General features: G+C 39.4%; 2 protein-coding genes across 2 annotated transcripts in view; one reads left to right on the top strand and one right to left on the bottom strand.

Annotated features, from left to right (window-relative positions):
* Positions 1-10,856, bottom strand: part of LOC110989908 (protein strawberry notch homolog 1-like) — a 40,718-nt gene extending 29,862 nt beyond the window's left edge. Inside the window, exons 1-3 of the mRNA XM_022254608.2 lie at positions 10,604-10,856; positions 10,281-10,414; positions 7,254-9,907 (exon numbers count right to left, since the gene is read on the bottom strand). The gene's annotated coding sequence lies outside the window, so the exon portion shown is untranslated. The remainder of the gene's footprint in view (positions 1-7,253; positions 9,908-10,280; positions 10,415-10,603) is intronic.
* A 1,532-nt stretch (positions 10,857-12,388) lies between these two features.
* LOC110989917 (transmembrane emp24 domain-containing protein 2-like) lies at positions 12,389-18,070 on the top strand. The gene is made up of 4 exons (XM_022254616.2): positions 12,389-12,692; positions 14,300-14,492; positions 15,381-15,488; positions 16,344-18,070. The coding sequence occupies exons 1-4, from the start codon at positions 12,507-12,509 to the stop codon at positions 16,466-16,468; spliced, it is 612 nt and encodes a 203-aa protein (XP_022110308.1). The 5' UTR covers positions 12,389-12,506; the 3' UTR covers positions 16,469-18,070.
* The last annotated feature ends 1,925 nt before the right edge of the window (positions 18,071-19,995 follow it).

The following is a 19,995-nucleotide window of genomic DNA, read 5'->3' as shown; positions in this document are numbered from 1 at the left end:
TTGATTGGCCGACTGTATTATGACTTGCACCTGTCAACATTTCCTTTTTTTCGAATGAAAAAATACTTGGATTTGAAATGCTTTAGTACATACAGAAAAAAATCATTCCTGCTTTTTTGGTCAATTCCTCATCCACAGTTCCGGTGAATTACTGAGGAAATTCAAGTTGCTTTAATTTAAAAATAATTTTGAAACAGAATATTTCTTAGTATAAAACTTAACTAAACTGGTTCTCTGACTCTTTGGGTTTGTAGCGCAAATAGTGCTTTGATTATAAAAAGAGGCCGATCAACCGCACAATTTGTGCATGATCGCTACTTACCGCACGCAGTGTGGAGTCCCAGTACCGCAGGAATATTACACAATCCGCTCTCGCTTCGTCGTCAATCCCGACATAAAGTAATTTTCATTCATATTGTTTTATTTGACAAAAATACTCTTAATTCAAAGAGTAAGCACTACTTATTCTGCACAAAAGTCATTTAGGCCGACAGGGTTTGATAGTTACAAATACAGTCATGCAAGTGTACATCAACAGCTTTCCCCCCTCATAAGACAAAACTCCTTCGGTCTCTTGTTCATATAGGTTTGGTACAGTCATTTTCCTAGTTCCGGATCGCGAAAATTATTCAGTAAGACTGCAGCTAAAAAATCCTCAAATTCGAGTGAAATATGGTCAGAAGTCAACTTTGTGTTTTGGATATACTTCAATTTTTTTTTTCAAAATCTAAGCTTTTATATTTGGATTCACAGGATCAATCGACGAAAGTGATGATGACACCTTTCCTAGTTCTGGATCGGTTTAGAATCGAGACAAAAACGTCTTCACAAATAAAAAGTAACCACACGAAAAATCCATTTTCAGCCAAAACCATTGTAAAAAGTTGCTTTTCTAACAGAGAATCTTTTAATTTTGAGTAAATTAGATGAAAAATAAGAATTCTAATGAATTAAAAAGGTAGAAATTGCGTACGGTTTGACTCGACTGTACAGTGAGCTATCAACGTTATCCTCCCCGCGCCGCACAGTTGACGAACCCATTACGTCACATACATTTCTGCTGCGCCCATGTAGTTGAGTTCGCAACGACTTTGCGTGGTAACGCCGCGCGATCCGAGAGTGGGGGAAAAGCTTGCAGTTTTCGCTAAATTAACAAAAACGGAAACTCTAAAAAAGTCATTTTAATTAAGCGGACATTAGAAGCAAAGGTTTATATGACTATTCAATTTAAAGAAATATTTAAAATCACACGTTGCGAGTGACCTATCGCCGGTGAATTTTACTGGTTTTTCGCTCTTGTGAACTAGGAAAACGACTTGGGGTGTAATGGGCGGAATGGGTAACAAAATTAGCTGTCGATCTCCGAATTCAAGTTTCATGTATGACCGCGGGACCGGGTTTTCATCGGCACGGTGGTTTTCCATGAAGTCTGTCCTTCAGTAAGAAATTTCACAGACATTTTATGCATGAATGTTTGTTCCTAATTTATTTACTTTTTTACGGGTACCCAGCCCGGAAAAATGGAACCGGGTTTTGAAATCGACGGGCGGGTACCCGGGTACCCGGCACAGGCCTACCGGGTACCCCCGTGTTGTGGGAATTGGGTACCCGTGAGTTATAGGAATTGGGTACCCAGTTCCCAAACTACATGTACGTGCATCCGTATATGCACACCACCAGTGAATACATGTACTTTGTATTCTGAGAAAAACAATATTCTAGGATTTTGACTTCATATCAGACATTGCAGAGGCATGTTTTGAATTGGGCACGAATTCAGCATCTAGGGCATGTTGTCACACTCAGTTGAATGTACAAGTACATCTACATGTACATAGCTGAGGGATTTCACACACTGAAGTAACAGTCCCATAACCATCTTAACCCTAACCTCCTAACCACCACTAAAACTGTTGCCATCCACAACGAGGATAAACCATGGATGAATCCTGAACTTAAGGCACTCATAATGAAAAGGCAGAAAGCCTTCTTGGAAGGTAAATTTTTTCTTTGGCGACTTCTGCGGAACAAGGTTTCTCGTAAAATAAAAAATTCCAAATGTAAGTTTTATAAAGGAAGTGTAGGCCACCTAAAAAACAGTAATTCCCGGGATAGGTATAAACAAATCAACAAAAAGTCTGGTCTGCATAACAGAAAACTTATCTAGTGGACAGCCTTGCGTATTAATGAATATGTTTTGTCAGTAGCATATGATATTTCTCTTGCTTATATCTTAGTAAGCAGCTGGCATATTTACCAGCCTTGGCACAAGTGCCATTACCACACAGGAAGTATACCATGAATTGAAAAAGGTGACAGTACATAAAACTGGAGGCCTCGATTTAATTCCATCCAGGTTGATTAAAGAGTTTGCCTATGAACTGTGTTTTCCCTTATAAGATATTCTCAACTGCTCTTTGAAAGAATGTATTGTTCCAAAAATATGGAAGTCTGCATATGTGGTGCCGGTACCAAAGTGCCAACCTTACACAGTTAAACATCTTCATCCAATATCAACGACTTGCATTTTTGCTAAAGTCTTAGAAAGCTTTGTAACTAGTTGAATCAAAAATGATATCAAATGTAATTTAGACAAACAACAGTTTGGTTCTCTTGAAGACAACTCAGCTGCTCACTATTTGACTAAAATGTTAGATCAAATTCATCGCGATACTGATTCGGCCAAAACCTCTGCTGTTATTGTTGCCACAGACTTTTCCCAAGGCCTTCGATTGTGTGGACCACAATATTCTTATTCCTAAATTCATCGATTCCGGTGTTCGTAGATTTATCATTCCTTGGATATGTAGCTTTCTTTCTGAGCGCACCCAGGCAGTCTGTTATCAAAATGGCGGTCTATTCATGCGGGTATTCCGCAGGGCACCAAACTGGGACCTGTTGCCTTTTTAGTCACGTGATCAATGACGCCGGATCTAACATTCCTGAAGTCATTCACTCTAAATATGTAGATGATTTAACACTATGCCAGACATTTAGCGATGTTGTTCAAACTAGCTTGATTCAAAATCAACTTGATGGACTAAACCAATGGGCTAATGACAGTAACATGATATTAAATGCTGATAAATGCCAGGTACTGACTGTTTGTTTTAAAAGGAATGCTATCCAGATTCCAGACTTACATTTAGGTGCTTCGACTCTTGATCAGCTGAACTGTCTTAAAATTCTTGGCTTTAATATCTAAAATAATCTCAGATGGGATATCCAGGTAACCGTGATGAGTTATTTCTTTAATAGAAGGCTTTATTTGTAAGGTCAGCTTAAACGTTGTGGCATATCAATTGAAGATCTTGTAACTGTGTACATGTACATGCAATATATCAGACCTACCGTTGAACATGCATGTCCTGTTTGGCATTCTGGATTGACAAATGTACAACAGGAATCGCTCGAAAAACTACAAAAAAGAGCGTTTCGGACTATTTTATCCATTAATATTTCAAGTCATACACCATATGATCATATGTGCAGTGAGCTGTTTGAAATTTGGCACAGAACTTCTTATTTCTCATCGTTACTGGCTTCCGCCGACGAGGTCCAATAATTGATGTAATGCCAACACTTTGTCAATCCCGAGATGCTGAACTAATAGATACAAATACAGTTCAATCCCTTCTCTGCTGAACTACTGAATGAGAACTACTTGTAATTTTCTTATTGTAGATTGTGTGTCCTATTTTAATTGTTTATAATTGTAATAGTGACATTTTAAAGAACTTGGTTTTGTTCAAAATTTTTAGAATTTTTCTAACTGGCGGTTTTATCTGAGTAAATTCTTTAAGATTTTTTTTTTTTTAGCAATTATTGGTAATTTTTTATTAGTGTAAACTGGCCCACAATTCAGCCTCTGGGCTGTGACGGGAGAGTTAAAATAAACCATAATAATAACACAGAATTCAACACCAGTAAAGTGTGTTGGCATTGGGTACTGGTAGCTTACTATATTACATGTATCTGGTGTATGAGTACTGTTGGCGTGCACATACCCTGTTGAATTTTGACTGAAAAGGTACTGTGGCCCTCTCACTTTTGACCATCACTTTTTATCATCAAGAATTTCAAATGAATACTGTATTTTTAAATATTATGCAATGATAGAAAGCTTTCCATTGAAAATGTAAGTATGTACCATTACAAGGACAATCTTCCTTGTTTCTGACCACAATGATCCCAGCAGTTGGGGGAGGGATATGCAGCATGATGGTGCGTGAGTTTGTTTGAATAGGTACTGCCTGTCCATACTCTTTGTACTGTGCCTTGGGCCTGCTGTACCCAATCAAACAGAATCACACAGGTAAAGACCTGTTGGAGTGTATGATTGGGTACTGTTGCAGCAAGAGTACTGTTGAAGTCTGTGGGATTGGGTACTGTGAGGTAAGAGTGTTTTTCCAAGGTGTTGAAGTTTGTGTGACTGGGGAAGGTTAGATCCAGCAACCCTTGGGCAGTCAGGGTTAAGACCAAGTATCCATTTTATCAATAATTTTGTCAGTTACTTATTGGCCAACTGCATGTGATGGGCTGTGACTTTAAAAGATGATCATTTTACAACCATAGAGACAACGAGCATCTGGTTTGATAACTTCAAGCATTTTCACAGAAAAATGGTTTAGAGATAGCCCTTCTCTATGTCAGTATGGGCAACTACCATTTTGTTCAATCTTCACTTCCCGCAAGTGAAAGGAGCTGCTATACATGTACCTGTCAGTAATGCAAAAAAATGTCACACTCACAAAGACTTTATCACTTTCCGATGACTACATACAGATCTTTCTTTGTCAAAATTCACCATGCACAGGACAGATATCTACATGTACATATTCAGTGGAAATTCTTTCGGGAGAGTCTCTTAGCAACTCAACTGATGCACTTCACAGATTTTGGGGCTAGCTGTCTTGATACTGTTACAAATGAGACGCCATGTAATATAATCTGTCATGGGTGGTTTCAACCTTTATCTCCTCAACAGCTGCTATCACCAGTGGACAATTTCCTCACTACTGTTTAGGCCAACAGCTTCCTTCCAATCCTAGACAAACCAATGCATGTCACCCCTCTAAACTGCCTTTTTTGTTGCTCAAATTTTTCCCTAAATTTGTAAAAGAAAACCCCAGAGATTTTTTTTCATGTGTTTTAATAATAATTTGTACATTTATAAAGTGAAAACTTCATACAAATATGTTCAAATGTGCTGTACAATGAAGACATTAAACATAGTCAAGTGAATGGCATACAAGGGCGCCTCAGGCAGCTGCCAAATGACCCAAATCCAGCAATAGAAGCAGTTACAGTTTTAGTTTTTCATTTTAGTTTGGTGAGAGGAAAACCCAGAGAACAAATTTCGGGGTAAAACCCACAGAATCAAGAAAGGAATGAAAATCCAATCCACATTTGGACCGAGCCAGGAATCGGATGTGGGCCGCAGGGGTGAAAGGTGAGGGAAGAACTACTTCGCCAACCAGACTCCCACTATTATGACCCTCAGCATTATTACTATTCATTCTGACCTCTCTGATGTAGTTCAGGCCAGTCATCCTTTGGCCAATGCAAACGATGATTTAAATTAAAGGCAGAGTTTAATTTCCAGCTTTGTTTCTCTGATCTTGCCATACGTTTTTTCGATTTAATCTGTCTATTGTTTTGTGTTCTCTTCTCCAGTAATAAGTAGATGTAGATGTACATGTACATATATTCCAGTGTTTATTTCTATACAGATGCTTTCTGTCCTGACCCACTATTAGATACACATACTGTTTCCTTGGTCTGCTGCTCTTCTTGTAATCTAGTTTGGAAGCCTTGGCCTACAGAAAATGTCTCTGTATTTTCTATTTACATGTACATGTACTTAACAGGACATGTATAACAGTACAATTCTTTTTCTTTTTCATGTCCTTTTGCTTTAAATTTATTTCCTTCTTGATATTTTTTCCCTACAAGTGCAGCATTATTATATTCATTTCCTTCTACAAGAAGAGAAATAAACATACTATATACAATTTTCTTTGTGCACCTGTTGGAAAACATGGACATTAATTAACCTCTGCCAAAATTACATCAAGCAATGAAACAAAAATGTTCCAAAATAAGGCTGAAAAATAATTTTTCCTTTTTCCTTCAGCAATGTTAGTTTTCCCACTTGAGCTGAGTGGATTTGTCTTCAACAAAAATACAAGAGTGAGATAATCTACAATTGGCCAATATCAAGAATGGTGACAGGCAACATCTAGAATTCTTCCCCAACTGAAATTTTCCTTAATTCCTGCAATGAAAACAATACATGTAGGCTTACATAAATGTACATCATTTTTCCCCCTTAAATATCAATATAAATAAACTCCTTGTCATCACTCATTAATTTCAAACATCAACATACCCGGATCCCTGCAAACATGGCAAGCCTACAAGTCATGCAAGTCAGCAGTCACTGAACTGAAAGGCAGTCTTCAAACAGCGTATCCTTCAATGTTGCTAAAAATACACACAGGCAGGACACGTATAAATGATAAAGATTCCACACAACAGAGCAGTGCAAAGGCAGCAAAACCAGTGTCAGAGGCCTTAAAAGTAACATGACTAACTTGACTAAAAATAAAACTAGAGCACGTACAAACAAGAGTACACTTCTGCCTTGGGTAAGCCTATTTCAGGTTCATTGAATTGACAGCAAGTATCCAATTCAATGTGTTTATAATGTTCGTGCCACAAAATTGCTGACTACTGATGTGATCAGTAGTAATTATGGTATAAACACATTCATGACATTATCAATGACTGACATAACTGATCAGTTATGACATGTATGAGGCAATGCCGGGACCGGGAAGGGGTTTTCCAATACTTGGTCACCGGTCACATGGCCCTCTTTGAAGCTTTGCAATGCATGGATCGAGTTAGCCCCACTAGTGTGGCACGGATCACTACCGATCTATCCTTAGTATCGGGAGTGATCCGTGCCACACTAGTGGGGCTAGGATCGAGTAATGGTTTCCGGCGCGGTAGGCCCTATGTTAATTTCCGCGAAACTCGTCCCGTCCGTACCAGAAACAATCATAGGCCAACGTACATGACAATGTACATTTAAACCGCAGCGTGAATCGACAGCAACGCAATGAATAAGCCACGGCGTTTAACAAGTTTAATATGCCTGCTTACCAGGAACATTACTTTGAAATCGAGTTGAATCTTATAAAAATAAACTCTGATCATATCAAGTGTATAAATTCTAATTTTTTTACCTCAAAAGTAGAGCAATGAAGCCGTTCAAATGATCTCTTATCGTGTCACTTCCTCATCATCACAAATTCTACTCCATGTATGTACATGTCGTTATTTCGCGCATGTGCATTATTAATGCGCGATTTTCACCTTAGGCTCGTGCGCATCAAAAGAAGCTGTCTCAAATATTTTTATCTTAGTTCTCTAACATGCATTTTCTGTATATCATTAAAAAATGAGTCTCTTTTGCTTTTTTAAAGTTCTTATATCTTATTTTAGAATTTTAATTGCCTAAGCCACGGAAGAGAGTTGACCTAAAGAGGCCACCAACAGGCTGAAGTCGGAACATGTCAAACTCAGCACCTCAAATGATATGGAACGCCTAAGACGCATTTTATGCAACCACAGAATCGTTGACGCTAAACATTAAAAAAGCGGAATACTGTGTTAAGTTTATTTCCTTATAAATTACAAATTCGTCAAAATATTTTGGTCTGATTTTATTTTGGCGATTACCAAAAGAAAACCATAAAGTATAATTCCATAACTGTTCATCTGCCTACGAAACCACTGCATTTGACTGTTCCTGTATTTTATATTTTCGGAAGTGATAAGTCATTTTTGGCAGAATATTTCTATTTTAAGTGAGGTAATTTTTCAGTTTCTCTAAATTAATATGTTACCAAATATTGTACGAAAGGGCTGTTTTATAATTTGAGATTTTAAAAAGGAACTGAATGAAGAAATGTTACTAATTCTATTTTTTTACACATTCTTTATCCTATCCAATGGTTCAGGAAGCTCACCATCAGGGGGCTACTTTCAGGCTCTATCGGGGATGGGGTGTTTGTTTGAGAACAAGCTTCATGTTCAGCTATTTTATTCTTATTTGTTACAGAGAGTAAAATGTTGATACGTGCTTCATGGTCGATTGACGCTTCATCAACGATTGCCGCGGGAAAATTATCCGTTGACAAGATCTTGACCAATGAAAAGTTGTCAATCATTAAAATGCATCACTGATAGCATAAGTGCGTCACTGATTCGGCGATTACATTTTATTGTTAATTTGGTGTTCCATATAATGTCTGCAAAGTCAAACTCGGCACGCACGTGTAATGGTCATTTCGCCCGATTTCCTGGCACGCGCCCCTGACCACTTCGCCCCAACCAAATTCCCCTAAGGGTACAGACCACTAATTCAAGTGAGAATTTTTGACCAGCTCATAAGCATTAAAAGTGACCCCCACCGTATCTTTTGAAAAAGGAGATTGCTTGGCCCCCAAAATGGTGAGATTGTGTAAATCGTTGCCAGGATCAACTCCCTGGGTCTTTGAGCTTTCATATGAAAGCAGAAGGGCTTGCCACTTGAGAAATGGCTGCAATCAGACTTCGGAAAAATCACTTTTTTGGGGGTGATTTTGTTTTGTGGGAATAATTAAAAATTTAATTGGTTTACCCACAAAAAATTGAAAAGAAATTGAAAGATAAGTGACCAGACAAGAATTTCATTTGTGTTTCAGAAATCTCAGGGATGTTGGCGTGCATGATATTGGGCCCTGAACGGTGCTGATTTTACACTGTTTTCATTGGGGCTTGAATTAGTGGACTGGACCCCTAACCAGATCCCCAGGCCCCTTTCCCTCTTCGCCCCACGTGCACGGCCACTTCATCCCGTCGCCACTTCGCCCTAATATAAACTTTCATCGTCTTTTAGCTTTAACCTAAGCGAAGGCTGCAAGTCGACGGTTTGTCTGCTCAGCGGACCCTAGTCCGCTCTGACTTGAAGTGCACACTCACCGGCGAAAGAATGCCAGTGTTGAACTGAGTTTGTTCTTAACACGGACGTGTATAATAAAATCTGGACTCGCAATGCCCTTAATCAGCTTATAGAGTCATTGAATCCACTCGCAGCCATTTTACCGAGCCGAATACAAAGCTTTCCTGGTAATGCCCGCCTTTGTTCTTCCTGACGTCAATAGTAGGGAGCCAACCCACGCCTTTGTATTCGGCTCGGTAAAATGGCCGCTGGTTGGCTTCTTTTTCATACAAAGGCGTTGCAAGTCCAGGTTTTTTTTATATACGTCCGTGGTTCTTAATGGCACGCGCGGGGGTACGCGTTGGCGGCGTCCACGCGAGAATAAATTCGTTGCGCGTACTCAGCGTGCCTTGCATCAAACGCGCATAAACTCGCACGCCTAGGCAGTGAGTCAGTACCACTGATCTCCATTATACTGGATAAGTCATCGCGCATTGTTTGTGCACAAAATGCGCGGCCGAACAATGTGATGCTGTATGCCGTGCATTTCTGGTCAACATAACCTTTTTCTCATGGGATGATGGCTAAGTCCTCGGCTTCCCTCCCGAAAACAAGCCAAAAAAGAGAAAATGCAAGAATATCATTTCCGGAAATAACTGGCCATTTTCTTATTAACTAACCCACTCGAAAGGGATAATGTTAACCTGCTTTTGTGTGTCTTTGTTTTTAATTCATTTTTACACCTATTGTCTACGGTTTCGCTCCAGCAATCTTTTCACTTTGGGTTGGTTCAATCGAGATTTGTTCAGTGTGTAAAACTTTGAGAATTCCATAAGGACATGCAATAGGTTTTGTCAGTACATATGATGTCCAAACTGTCCATGTGTTTTCCCGTCTGGTTTCGATGAGCCAACACTGAAAAAAATCACACATAAAATTATTTTAATTTTACACACTCTCAGGAAAAATTGTACTAAATAAAATCCATTCGTATATCGAGCAAATTTTATTGAAAACCGACATGCGGCATATGGTTGTGAGAGAATCTTTTCTGTGAGCGCAGCTTTAAATGAGCGACAATACTAACTTACTACCGTTTTTAAAACAGACACTTATTAATCAGCTGAAAGATTTACATTTAACAACTACTTTCCGGCATAAAAAGTCAGTTTTAACTGAGAACGAATAATTATGTTATGTAGACAAAGTTTCTTTCATTGCGTTGAAGGCTTTGAATTCCCTTGTTTGTAACTTCATTCAACAGAAACGTGAGCACTCTGATTCTCACTTTGGTTTCATCTCTGCTCTGAAGAAGAATTCTGTCACTCATATCACATCGTCTGTCACACGATTTAGGTTCAGTGCGCCTTTAGATCCGACAAACACAAATCATGGCTGTCTTGGAGGTTTTTCTGGTGAAATCTGGGGGAAAATAAACGACAAATTACTCATCTAGCAGTTTGAAACCAATTTTGCCAATAAGTAACATTTCAGACGGTCCCAACTTAGAGATAAAAAGCCTAAAAGGCTAGATAGAATGTCATAAATTTCCAAGCATTATCAAGTACAACTTGAGAAGCTTTCTGAAACAAAAAAAAAAGTGCGACTCACATTTCCTTCTGTTCCTTCTTCTAACTTGACGTTGATCCCCGGTAATTCACTGCTGCGTACACCTCAACCATTATTCGTTCCAAATATATCAATTCCAAGTGCAGAATTCAGTTTTTCTTTGAAATCTGACGATTGAAGCAAAAAAATCAACCGGTTTTTGAAAAATTCCATTTGAAAGTACACGCAACGAAATTCCCGACGCTCGTTATTTACCCTCCTGAAAATAAGCATACGCGGCCGGGACGCGTTTTGGCCGCGATGTCCTATCCAGTATATGGGTGAAGCACATTTGCTTTGTACAGGAGTGTACGCGTGCAGTGCGCAGTATGCGAAGACAGCAACCCTGCGCCGTAAGGAGTGAAGCTAGTATGCCAAAATTGTACATGTGTGTTTCACCAAAATATTATTCAAACTTTAGGTTCACTGTTACTCTTCAAGTGAATTTGTTTCACACTCAGTGTGCTGGTAGTGTCAGACAATCTCGGGTGTCAAACCACGGACGCCAGTCAGACGATACCGTCCAGTGTTTAGTCAGGGGCGTAGCAAAGGCATTGGGGGGGGGGTTAAATCGAGTCAATTGTGCTGACTTGTAAGTTGTTCGCTCTCCTCCTGTCGTGTAAACTGCCGGGAACTGTTCCGGGAACTCTGTGGGTACGGAAAATTTCATGCTTCAAGGCGGAAAATACCGATAGCCAACGTATTTCGTTTATGTATAAATTTTGGGTTCATTAATTTGCCGACCGGAGCTCAACTTGTAGACTGGAATTCATAACTGCGGGGGGGGGGACACCCCCACAGCCAGCAGTCACTACCCCGCTGTGCTTGTTGTGTGTTGGTCTGATTAATTACCCCGAAGTTAACCTTATGTGAACTTTCAAGACACTACCAGCAAATATAATTGCTAAAGGAGAATACAAAGAAGAGACGTGTACTTGTTTGATTTCTGTCTTTAAAAGTCAAGCTTGTTTTGAAATGGAATTACAAAAGTAAATGGCTCAAACAAAAGGATTGAAATGGAAGAAGCCTAATACGGGAGATCCATTGAGGACTAAAGGGAAACTCACGATGAAAATTTTAAAAAGACAGATCGTCCCGTTTCTCTCATTGTTGTCATGTAATTATCATAAATCCGTTATCACGCGGGGTCCGCTATCCACGCCACCCACACTGAAAAAAGACGGAATTTCCAAACCACAATCAAGCACAGCTGGGGCGAAGTGGGAATGGTGCGAAGTGGCGGCCGTGGTGAATGGAGATGGGGGCTAAATGGCAATGGGAGAAGTGTTTTGTGGCAAAGTGATGCGGAGGGGGGGGGAGGGAGTGCAACGTGGTGAAGCGACCGACACCTGCTCATCAGCCCCAACTATAGTTGGGATGGTATCTAATTGGGCTATTATATAGTTGGGTTGGATGCTAAGATTGGGGCATAAGCACGACTGGGGCTTGATGCGTGCACTCACTTAGTCAACCTCATACTTTGAACACGTCAAGGCCTCTGGTTATACTGCGGGGGGGAATCCTCTCGTTAGATATATCGAGCTCCACGATGGACAAGGACCAAGTTTTGTCCACCGAATTTGTCCTCAACCGAATTGCGAAACCCGACATCTCCCAACTTGGGCCTGCTTGCTGTGCCCAACTTACTTGGCTAGGCTCCGCCAGCAACAACGGCTTCCTCATAAGCGCACGTCTTATTCTCAGCCGTAGCCAAAATAATTTCGACGCGGCACTTATTGTGCACATGCGCAGTGTAAGGCGACGTGGCACACATGCAGTAACTGAAGCTATACGGACAGTGTAATATACGTACATGTACAGTGTACATGTACATGATGTACTGCTGCTGGAACGTATGGAACTGACGAGTTAACATTTTGCAAATTGTTACAAAAACTACGTGAACATGGGCGATCTCCAGTACCTTCTCTTTGGAGCATGTATGCTTTGCTGCTTCTCGTCGATTAAAGGGTATTTTATTGCCATAGATGCTCATGCTGAGGAGTGCTTTCACGACAAAGTCACCTCTGGAACAAAGATGGCCCTGACTTTTGAAGTGGCAGAGGGTGGTTTTCTTGACATCGATGTCAAGGTATTTTTACCTACAAGTACAAGTTAGTTTTAGCATGGAGTGTAGGCCTTTCATCAGATATGTTTTACATTTTTTTGGAGTCGAAATGGATGGCTGCTGCATGATGCTATTTTGCTAACATTCAGACATGTCAGACATAAGGGCTAACATACATGTATGCCTAATCAAATTTCTACAAGTTTAACGTTTACCAACATGCCAACCATGTTTACCCACCACCATGCCCACGTGATTTTTGAGATGCTTGTTATGCGCCAACTACGTATATGTAGCATCTGTCCCAATTATACTCTATACTTATAGTAGCGCAGATTTCGGACCTTATTTCCCTTTTAAAAAATCTACTAAAAGTTAAAACCTCTGATGAAAAAAGATTCCTGCTTAGGCCTATACAATTAGAAACTAACATAAAAAAACAATTATGGTATCAAACATGAAATTTAGGCGAAAATAGTAAAATAGTCCAAGCACGGATCCGAACTGACACACACCAGTGGCTCCAAACTTTCCACTTTGACCACTCGACCACAGTGTTCAGCGATCAAAATAATTTTTAAAATATATAAACCATCGTGATGATCAGCTACGTCACCGCATATCAGTGCCGTAATGATAGAAAATGGGAGATGCGTTATGCCTGCCATAATGATAGTCACTTCGAATTTAAAAAGGACTATGGGGCAGTGTAGACATCCAGGAGTTTCAAACAAACAAACAAACTAGCAACCACACTGCACCGATGAAAACAACTGTAATGAGCATTCACGTACGTATTGATCAAAGAAAACATTGGGTAAACCGATTCTCAGACTGGCTGGTGCATGCCTACGTCACCAAGGTTGCTGTTTTCACTGGGGCGGTACCTTCCATTTTGTGAGAATCCCAGATGTCCGCGCTGCCCCGTAGCATTGTAGTTAGGACTGATGCTGTAGTTGGGGCATAACACCTGTACCCCCTTAGAATTGTTCTGCACAATCTTGAATCTTGTGCAGATTTATTTTACTCCATCCCGAGTTGATTTGCCTTTGAAAAATATCCATTCATAAGATAATCAACTCACGCAGGAGTACAGTAGATTTGTGAAAGAGTCAAGATTGTGCCAAACAGAATCAAGAGAGACATCATTGCTGCACAGGTGCTCAATGACGCGGGATTTGATGCAACAAACACCCAAAGACTATATCATTTAAATACATTCACTCTGAAGGCACATATTGGGCACAATCGGTCATTGTGCCAGATGGCTTGTTCTTTTCGCGATTGGTTAATCTTAGTGCACAATTTGTCAATTATTCTGCCCTCAGCCAATCGCCTTTTCTTTCAACTGCACAGTTGTGAAATATTGTTTCAACAGAGGGAACTAAAGTTACGAAAAGCTCTGTGTACACAATAAGTTAAAATCAGTTTTTCTGTGAGTTTAAGAGACTTTCCCACATTGTTCAGCAACGTGAATGAATGTGGTCAAAGGAAATGTGTAAGTATTTTTCAGTAAATATTTAGAAATACACTGCATGAAGAATTGATTGCACTTTACCTCAGTTTCCCAAGTACAATCTGTTTAATGTACATCATCTGTATTCATTTCAAGTCTTAATCTTACTTTTAAGATCACTGGACCAGACAACAAAGTCATCTACTCTGGAGAAAGAGAGTCCAATGGCAAGTATACCTTCTCAGCGCACATGGATGGCCAATACCGCTACTGCTTCAGCAACAGGATGTCCACCATGACCCCGAAGGTCGTCATGTTTTCCATCGATATCGGGGATTCCCCAAAAGACCAGTCTATGGACACAGAGGGTAATGAACGAAGAGACAAAGTCTGAAAGAAAAAAATGCCGAGTGTGATTTTGCTCCAAATGTATAATTGGAGAACAGAATGTACCTTTTGTGTCATACATGTATTTCAGTAGTGGAACATTTTCGGGGTTTATTTGTGAAGACTTCTAGTGAAGAAGCCCCAAAATCCAATGTCTCAACTGGCTGCCTGTTCTGAGGACAGGCAAAAAATATCCAGGACAAGCAGACTTTTGCATGTACAAACTTTACAGTTATCTCACAAGTCTTTACAGAGGTGTGAGAATCCAGATATTTAGCTGATTTCAACTTTTTGTTTTGAAGGTTTACCTAGGTTTTTGTACACCTGGTCTGTACAAAAGTATGGGAACTCTTTACATTTCAGCTTGTTGCTAGCTGTTTTCAGCTTTAATTTTACGCGCCAGTCACACCCTTGTCTTTAAATTGGTGAATAAATCTTTAAATTTCCACGTAAATCATTGGGTTGAGTGGAAAAGGGATTGCACCAAGGGATACCCATTTCAAAAATTTTGCTTTGATCAGATAGGCAGTTTGTAGCCTTACCATCCAGATTTACTTACATGTACTTTTGGATAAGTTGCCAGGCTTATTTCCTTTGTTAGCCCTAGACGGACTTTGGTGTTCAGGGCTACAGTTGTTTTGTGTAGTTTTTGTGACAGATCTTGGTTACTGTCAGGCAGTCATGCTGATTTTTGCTTAATTTGCTGAACAAAAATGAATGGTTTAGCAAACTCCAATTTAGGCCCTGGTACAGTGTAAACCGTGCCATTAGTGGCCTCTGTAAAGTCCAGGAACTCTGAAGTCTAAGAAACTCGGCTTGTAAAATTGTAATACAGGTACCCTTTGCGATTATTTTGAACTCCCTTGCAGAGCATCATAACAAACTGGAGGATATGATTAACCAACTGGCCACAGGACTGACAGCCGTGAAACATGAACAGGAGTACATGGAGGTCAGAGAAAGAGTTCATAGGTCAAGTGAGTATGGAACACACCTTTTGTGATGTTTGGGGGGGAACGTCTGCAAAGCCCCAATGTAATACTTGAACAATCGGTATATGTTAGGTCACAAAGGGCATGTATTGTGGATGTGCATGTACCCAAAATGCAAACTTAACAGCTGAGTTTCTTTCCTGCATTGTGCAGGCATTGAAGTTAATTCCTCAATGCAGAAAGATAAAATAAAAGATGAAAATAGGTTACCATATTTCAGATTATTGTTGGGAAAATAAGAAATTGCGTAGTCTCGAACAGCTTTGAAATTACATGTAATAATAAACAAAAATCAGGGTTCGTTACAATCTTGATTTTTACTTCATGCAACTAGGGAACAGAAAGGAACTTCTGTTAGATATGTAAACATCTGCATACTTGTAGCTATGATCTACTCACAGGTAGTACATGTATCTACATAGGACCATTTTTGAAATATGGTTTGGCTGAGTGTTGCAAAGACCACAAACACTACACCATAGCTTCTTGGAACAGTTAGGCATGGTCTCGATTTTACGCACAGAAATGTTAAATCACCAGCCCAAAATTCTGTGATATTTATCTGCCTCAAGCAGAGGCACTTCCTCTTTGCTTGAAAAGAACCATGTTGGTTGGGAGTGTTCATTTTGTCGGTAGTGATGCGACTGTAAGCTCAGTCGGGCTCGAGGCTCACCTGGTTCTTCCCAGGATATTAGTTACGCATGAATTTGTTAATTATTACTGGGGCTTGAAGTTGGTAAGAAAGTCACAGACACTGTACTTCAGCTGCAACGTTTGCGTTCCGTTGTTTAGCAAGGTTATAAGCAGTCTATCAATGATCATTTTTCTTTTCCTCAACAGTCAATGACAACACAAACTCCAGAGTGGTCTTATGGTCATTCTTTGAAAGCTTGGTACTGGTTGCTATGACGCTGGGCCAAGTGTACTACCTCAAGCGCTTCTTCGAAGTTAGGAGGGTGGTTTAATCTTTACTTGTTCAAATTACCTGCCACAGGACAGTTACAAGTTTTTTTGAAACTCTGTTCGTCTGAAAATTGTAATTTAGTTGGACATGCAACTTCATATTTATCCCATTGCTGATTTAATCTGCCACTGTCAGCTAAAAAGTCAGCACGCTGAATGATAAAAGCAATATATGACAAAATAGATCACTGGCAAACTACATGAGGTGCCTGGATCCTTCGAGGTCCCAAGTTGTTAAGAATTTGTGTTTTGACTCTTAACTGTCCTGTGGCATTATGAAGCAATTTTGAAGTATTTTTCTGGCACGGATGTCAATCAAACTTGGGTAACTCCACATTTTTGTAAGTCCCCCGGACATAATACCTGCATATACGTATGACAAGTGGAGAACCCAGTCATTTGCGCTTCATGTGCCATTTAAATATTTTTTCTGTTGATATTGCAGTAATTTTTTTCTTTTTATTTTTGCTCTTTTCTTCAAGCTAGACCTGTTTCTCTCGTCATTTTACCATGTGCCAATATAATTTGGTAATGTTTATGAAATCCCTCAGTTCTACACCTAATTTTGTGAATCATGGTTTTGGTGGATTCTTGTTTCTTGCTTAGGTTGTAGTGAATGTTTAACAGTACACTACAAATTTGAAAGCAGGTATTTCTTTTGGGAATACAGTGCAAATGACTGGGAAAAAAAAGGGTCAAATTGAATGTCAGTTGCCTGTTTAAAAATAGTCACCTTCCATGGGTAATTTTGGATATCGCATATGTACACTTAAAGATGAAACTACCAAGAGCAAGGCAGGGCTGGAGATCAGGAAGTGCAGGCAATGCAGGATACCCCTGTCTGGAGTTAGAAAAACTAGTCTGTGCTTGAACTAGTTCACACAAGAGCCGTGTATGGAGAGTTACAATATAAGTGTCACCACTGTTAGGAACAATTTTGCCACTGGACATGGACAGTTGGCATACAATAGGCGCACGCTCTACTGTCCACGTAATGAACGGCCATTTTCTTCCAAAATCTGAAGCTGGTGCTGCTCTCCCTTTATGCAGCTCTGGTTTGCACCATACTTCTCTCTGTTGCCACCGTGTTTGTACTCATTTGTGACCACAGAATGCAAGTATTGAAATTACATTTACCGGCAAATACATGTATTTCCAAGGCATAGTTATTTACATACTTTGCAAAATGCCAGGTGTTTCCAGTATTTTAAAAGCATTTAACACATTGACACCTGCAGAAAGAAGATCTTGTTTTGTGTTACTCATTATTTTTCAGCTTTGCATTTTTTTCGCTTTGACTGCACTGCATGGTGGCACATTTGATATCAAGATATTGTACACCATAAACAACTTGTCTGGCTTTTCAGGTTTTCTGCACATAAATATGGATTTTTTTCATCATTTACTTGTCACAAATCCACAGGTTCTGTACATGATGATTTCCGTGTTGAAATTTCACTTAATTCTTGACAAAAGTTTGTGTTCCTTTTTCGCCAGATGTACTTTATTTGCGACTTCCCTCTTTTTTGGTGTAGGAATGTTACACATTGATTTGTCATGTTTGTGTATTTTTGAAAATAAAATCTTTGGTGGTGAAAAACCAAGTGTGCTTAATGTGTGTGTCGCATTTCCAAGTCCCTGAACCAAATGTCTGTTCTGGAACACCTACATGTACACAAGAATCACGTCAAGGGTCCTTTCTGTGCTCGCATAAAATGGTGATACATGTATACATGTAGAGGCTAAATACTATAAGCAGATGTGAATATGTCAATTATTTTAACATTTACTATTAGAGATAAGCATGAAGCCAAACCTACCACACCACAGATGGGCCCAACTGAATATTTATACAGATTCCAGAATGTCACCATTTTCACAAAAACTGCACAATGTCTTCATGCTGGTTGCAAATTAACCTATATTTCAAAAATTTTTCAGTGACCAAGCTTATGGGTCATTCCATGTCAGACCAACACACCTTTTGACCTCAAGTCATCAGATTTGTATAAAAATTGCTGTGATTGTAGACAGCAATGAAAGATACATATATGCCAATTATTAGAGGAATCCACCCTTCCATGTGGTTGGGGCAGATGTCCAAAATGGACAGTTTTAGCTTAAAAATGTGCCTTTTAAGTTAAAATGAAACATAACTTTCAAAATTTTCATCGCATATTTTATTTGGTATCAAAATAATTGGAAATACATGCTCTTTTAACTGATGATTTGAACATTTGGTTTTATGAATCAAGGGTCATGATGACCTTTAACGGATGTTAATGATGTCCAAAATGGACAGTTTTAGCTTAAAAATGTGCCTTTTAAGTTAAAATGAAACATAACTTTCAAAATTTTCATCGCATATTTTATTTGGTATCAAAATAATTGGAAATACATGCTCTTTTCACTGATGATTTGAACATTTGGTTTTATGAATCAAGGGTCATGATGACCTTTAACGCATACCTTTGACCCATTTTTAAGAAAAGTATCATTAAATTTTTTTAAACAAAATGTTTTGAAAGTATGGTTCCTTCTCTAGTAGTACCCACTTAAATCTTTCTGGGCACTTTAAAACAATAAAGTTATGGCCATTTTTCTGAAAATGTAAATTTTGTATGTAGCCCTAACAGAAGAGTTTGTACTCAAACATTCTGTACCTTGAAATGAAACTAATGAAGCTGCTAGTGGTTTGATACAGAGCAATCTCACACAAGATTATCATTTCATTTGGGGAGCCTGTATTAGGAGCAAAACAGAGGCCAATGTTTTGGGAAGTCAGTGAGGAAATGTTTCTTTGTGTTGACTGGACAAAGTATTACACTTGAGAGCGCCACACTACTTACCCTTGCCTTACCCTTACTTGCCCTTGAACATTGCACAATCACGTTGGAGTACAGTAAGTCAACAGTGTGAGTCTTTCTAAGTGACATAGTGAGCAGTGTGAAAGGATTTGGTGTTGTGCAGCAAGCTTTATGAGCAAAGCAGTAAACTCTTGTGGATTTCAGGTGGGCAACTAGAGGATTTTTGGTAGATATCCAAGATGTATCCTTTAGATATATGGTACTGTAGGATAACACAATGGTCTAGTGTTCAGTTAGAAAATACCTCAATGAGGTGTGTTCTGATGACACCGAACATTACTACCCAAGTGATGATGAATTACTGTGTTTATGTCTTGGATCAGGTTGTGAAACATTAAGCAGCATCCGCAATTTTAAACAACTTGCAAAGTTGTATTCTGCTAATGATCAGCGGAGGTGTTGTGATCCCCTTCAAGTACATGTGAGCAAGGTACATTCCAAAGGGTTGAGAGCAATAACATTGCAGCAGTCCCAAACATATCAACATCTTGGTCTTATACCAGGAAAGAAACTCTGTTGCAGTTGTCTTTTGTCAGTGCTAAGCTTGCCCTCAACCTTGCCCTGAACCTCAAACATCTTCAAGTTCTCATCCATCAGTTATTGATGAACCATCAACTACTGTAGTCAAGCCTATCCATCACAAACACCAATACATGATGTAG

This window comes from Acanthaster planci, linkage group LG09 (assembly GCF_054643075.1).
Source record: "Acanthaster planci isolate LZ-2023a linkage group LG09, COTS_SCS, whole genome shotgun sequence".
NCBI lineage: Eukaryota > Metazoa > Echinodermata > Asteroidea > Valvatida > Acanthasteridae > Acanthaster > Acanthaster planci.
This window is presented reverse-complemented; position numbering and strand designations above follow the sequence as displayed.

Excerpts from the sequence above, each read along its gene's own strand:
- LOC110989917 (XM_022254616.2), top strand. The coding sequence starts at position 12,507 with ATGGGCGATCTCCAGTACCTTCTCTTTGGAGCATGTATGCTTTGCTGC. Across the intron at positions 14,493-15,380 it reads CCAGTCTATGGACACAGAGG|AGCATCATAACAAACTGGAG; the intron begins GTAATGAACGAA and ends ACTCCCTTGCAG. Across the intron at positions 15,489-16,343 it reads AGAAAGAGTTCATAGGTCAA|TCAATGACAACACAAACTCC; the intron begins GTGAGTATGGAA and ends TTTCCTCAACAG.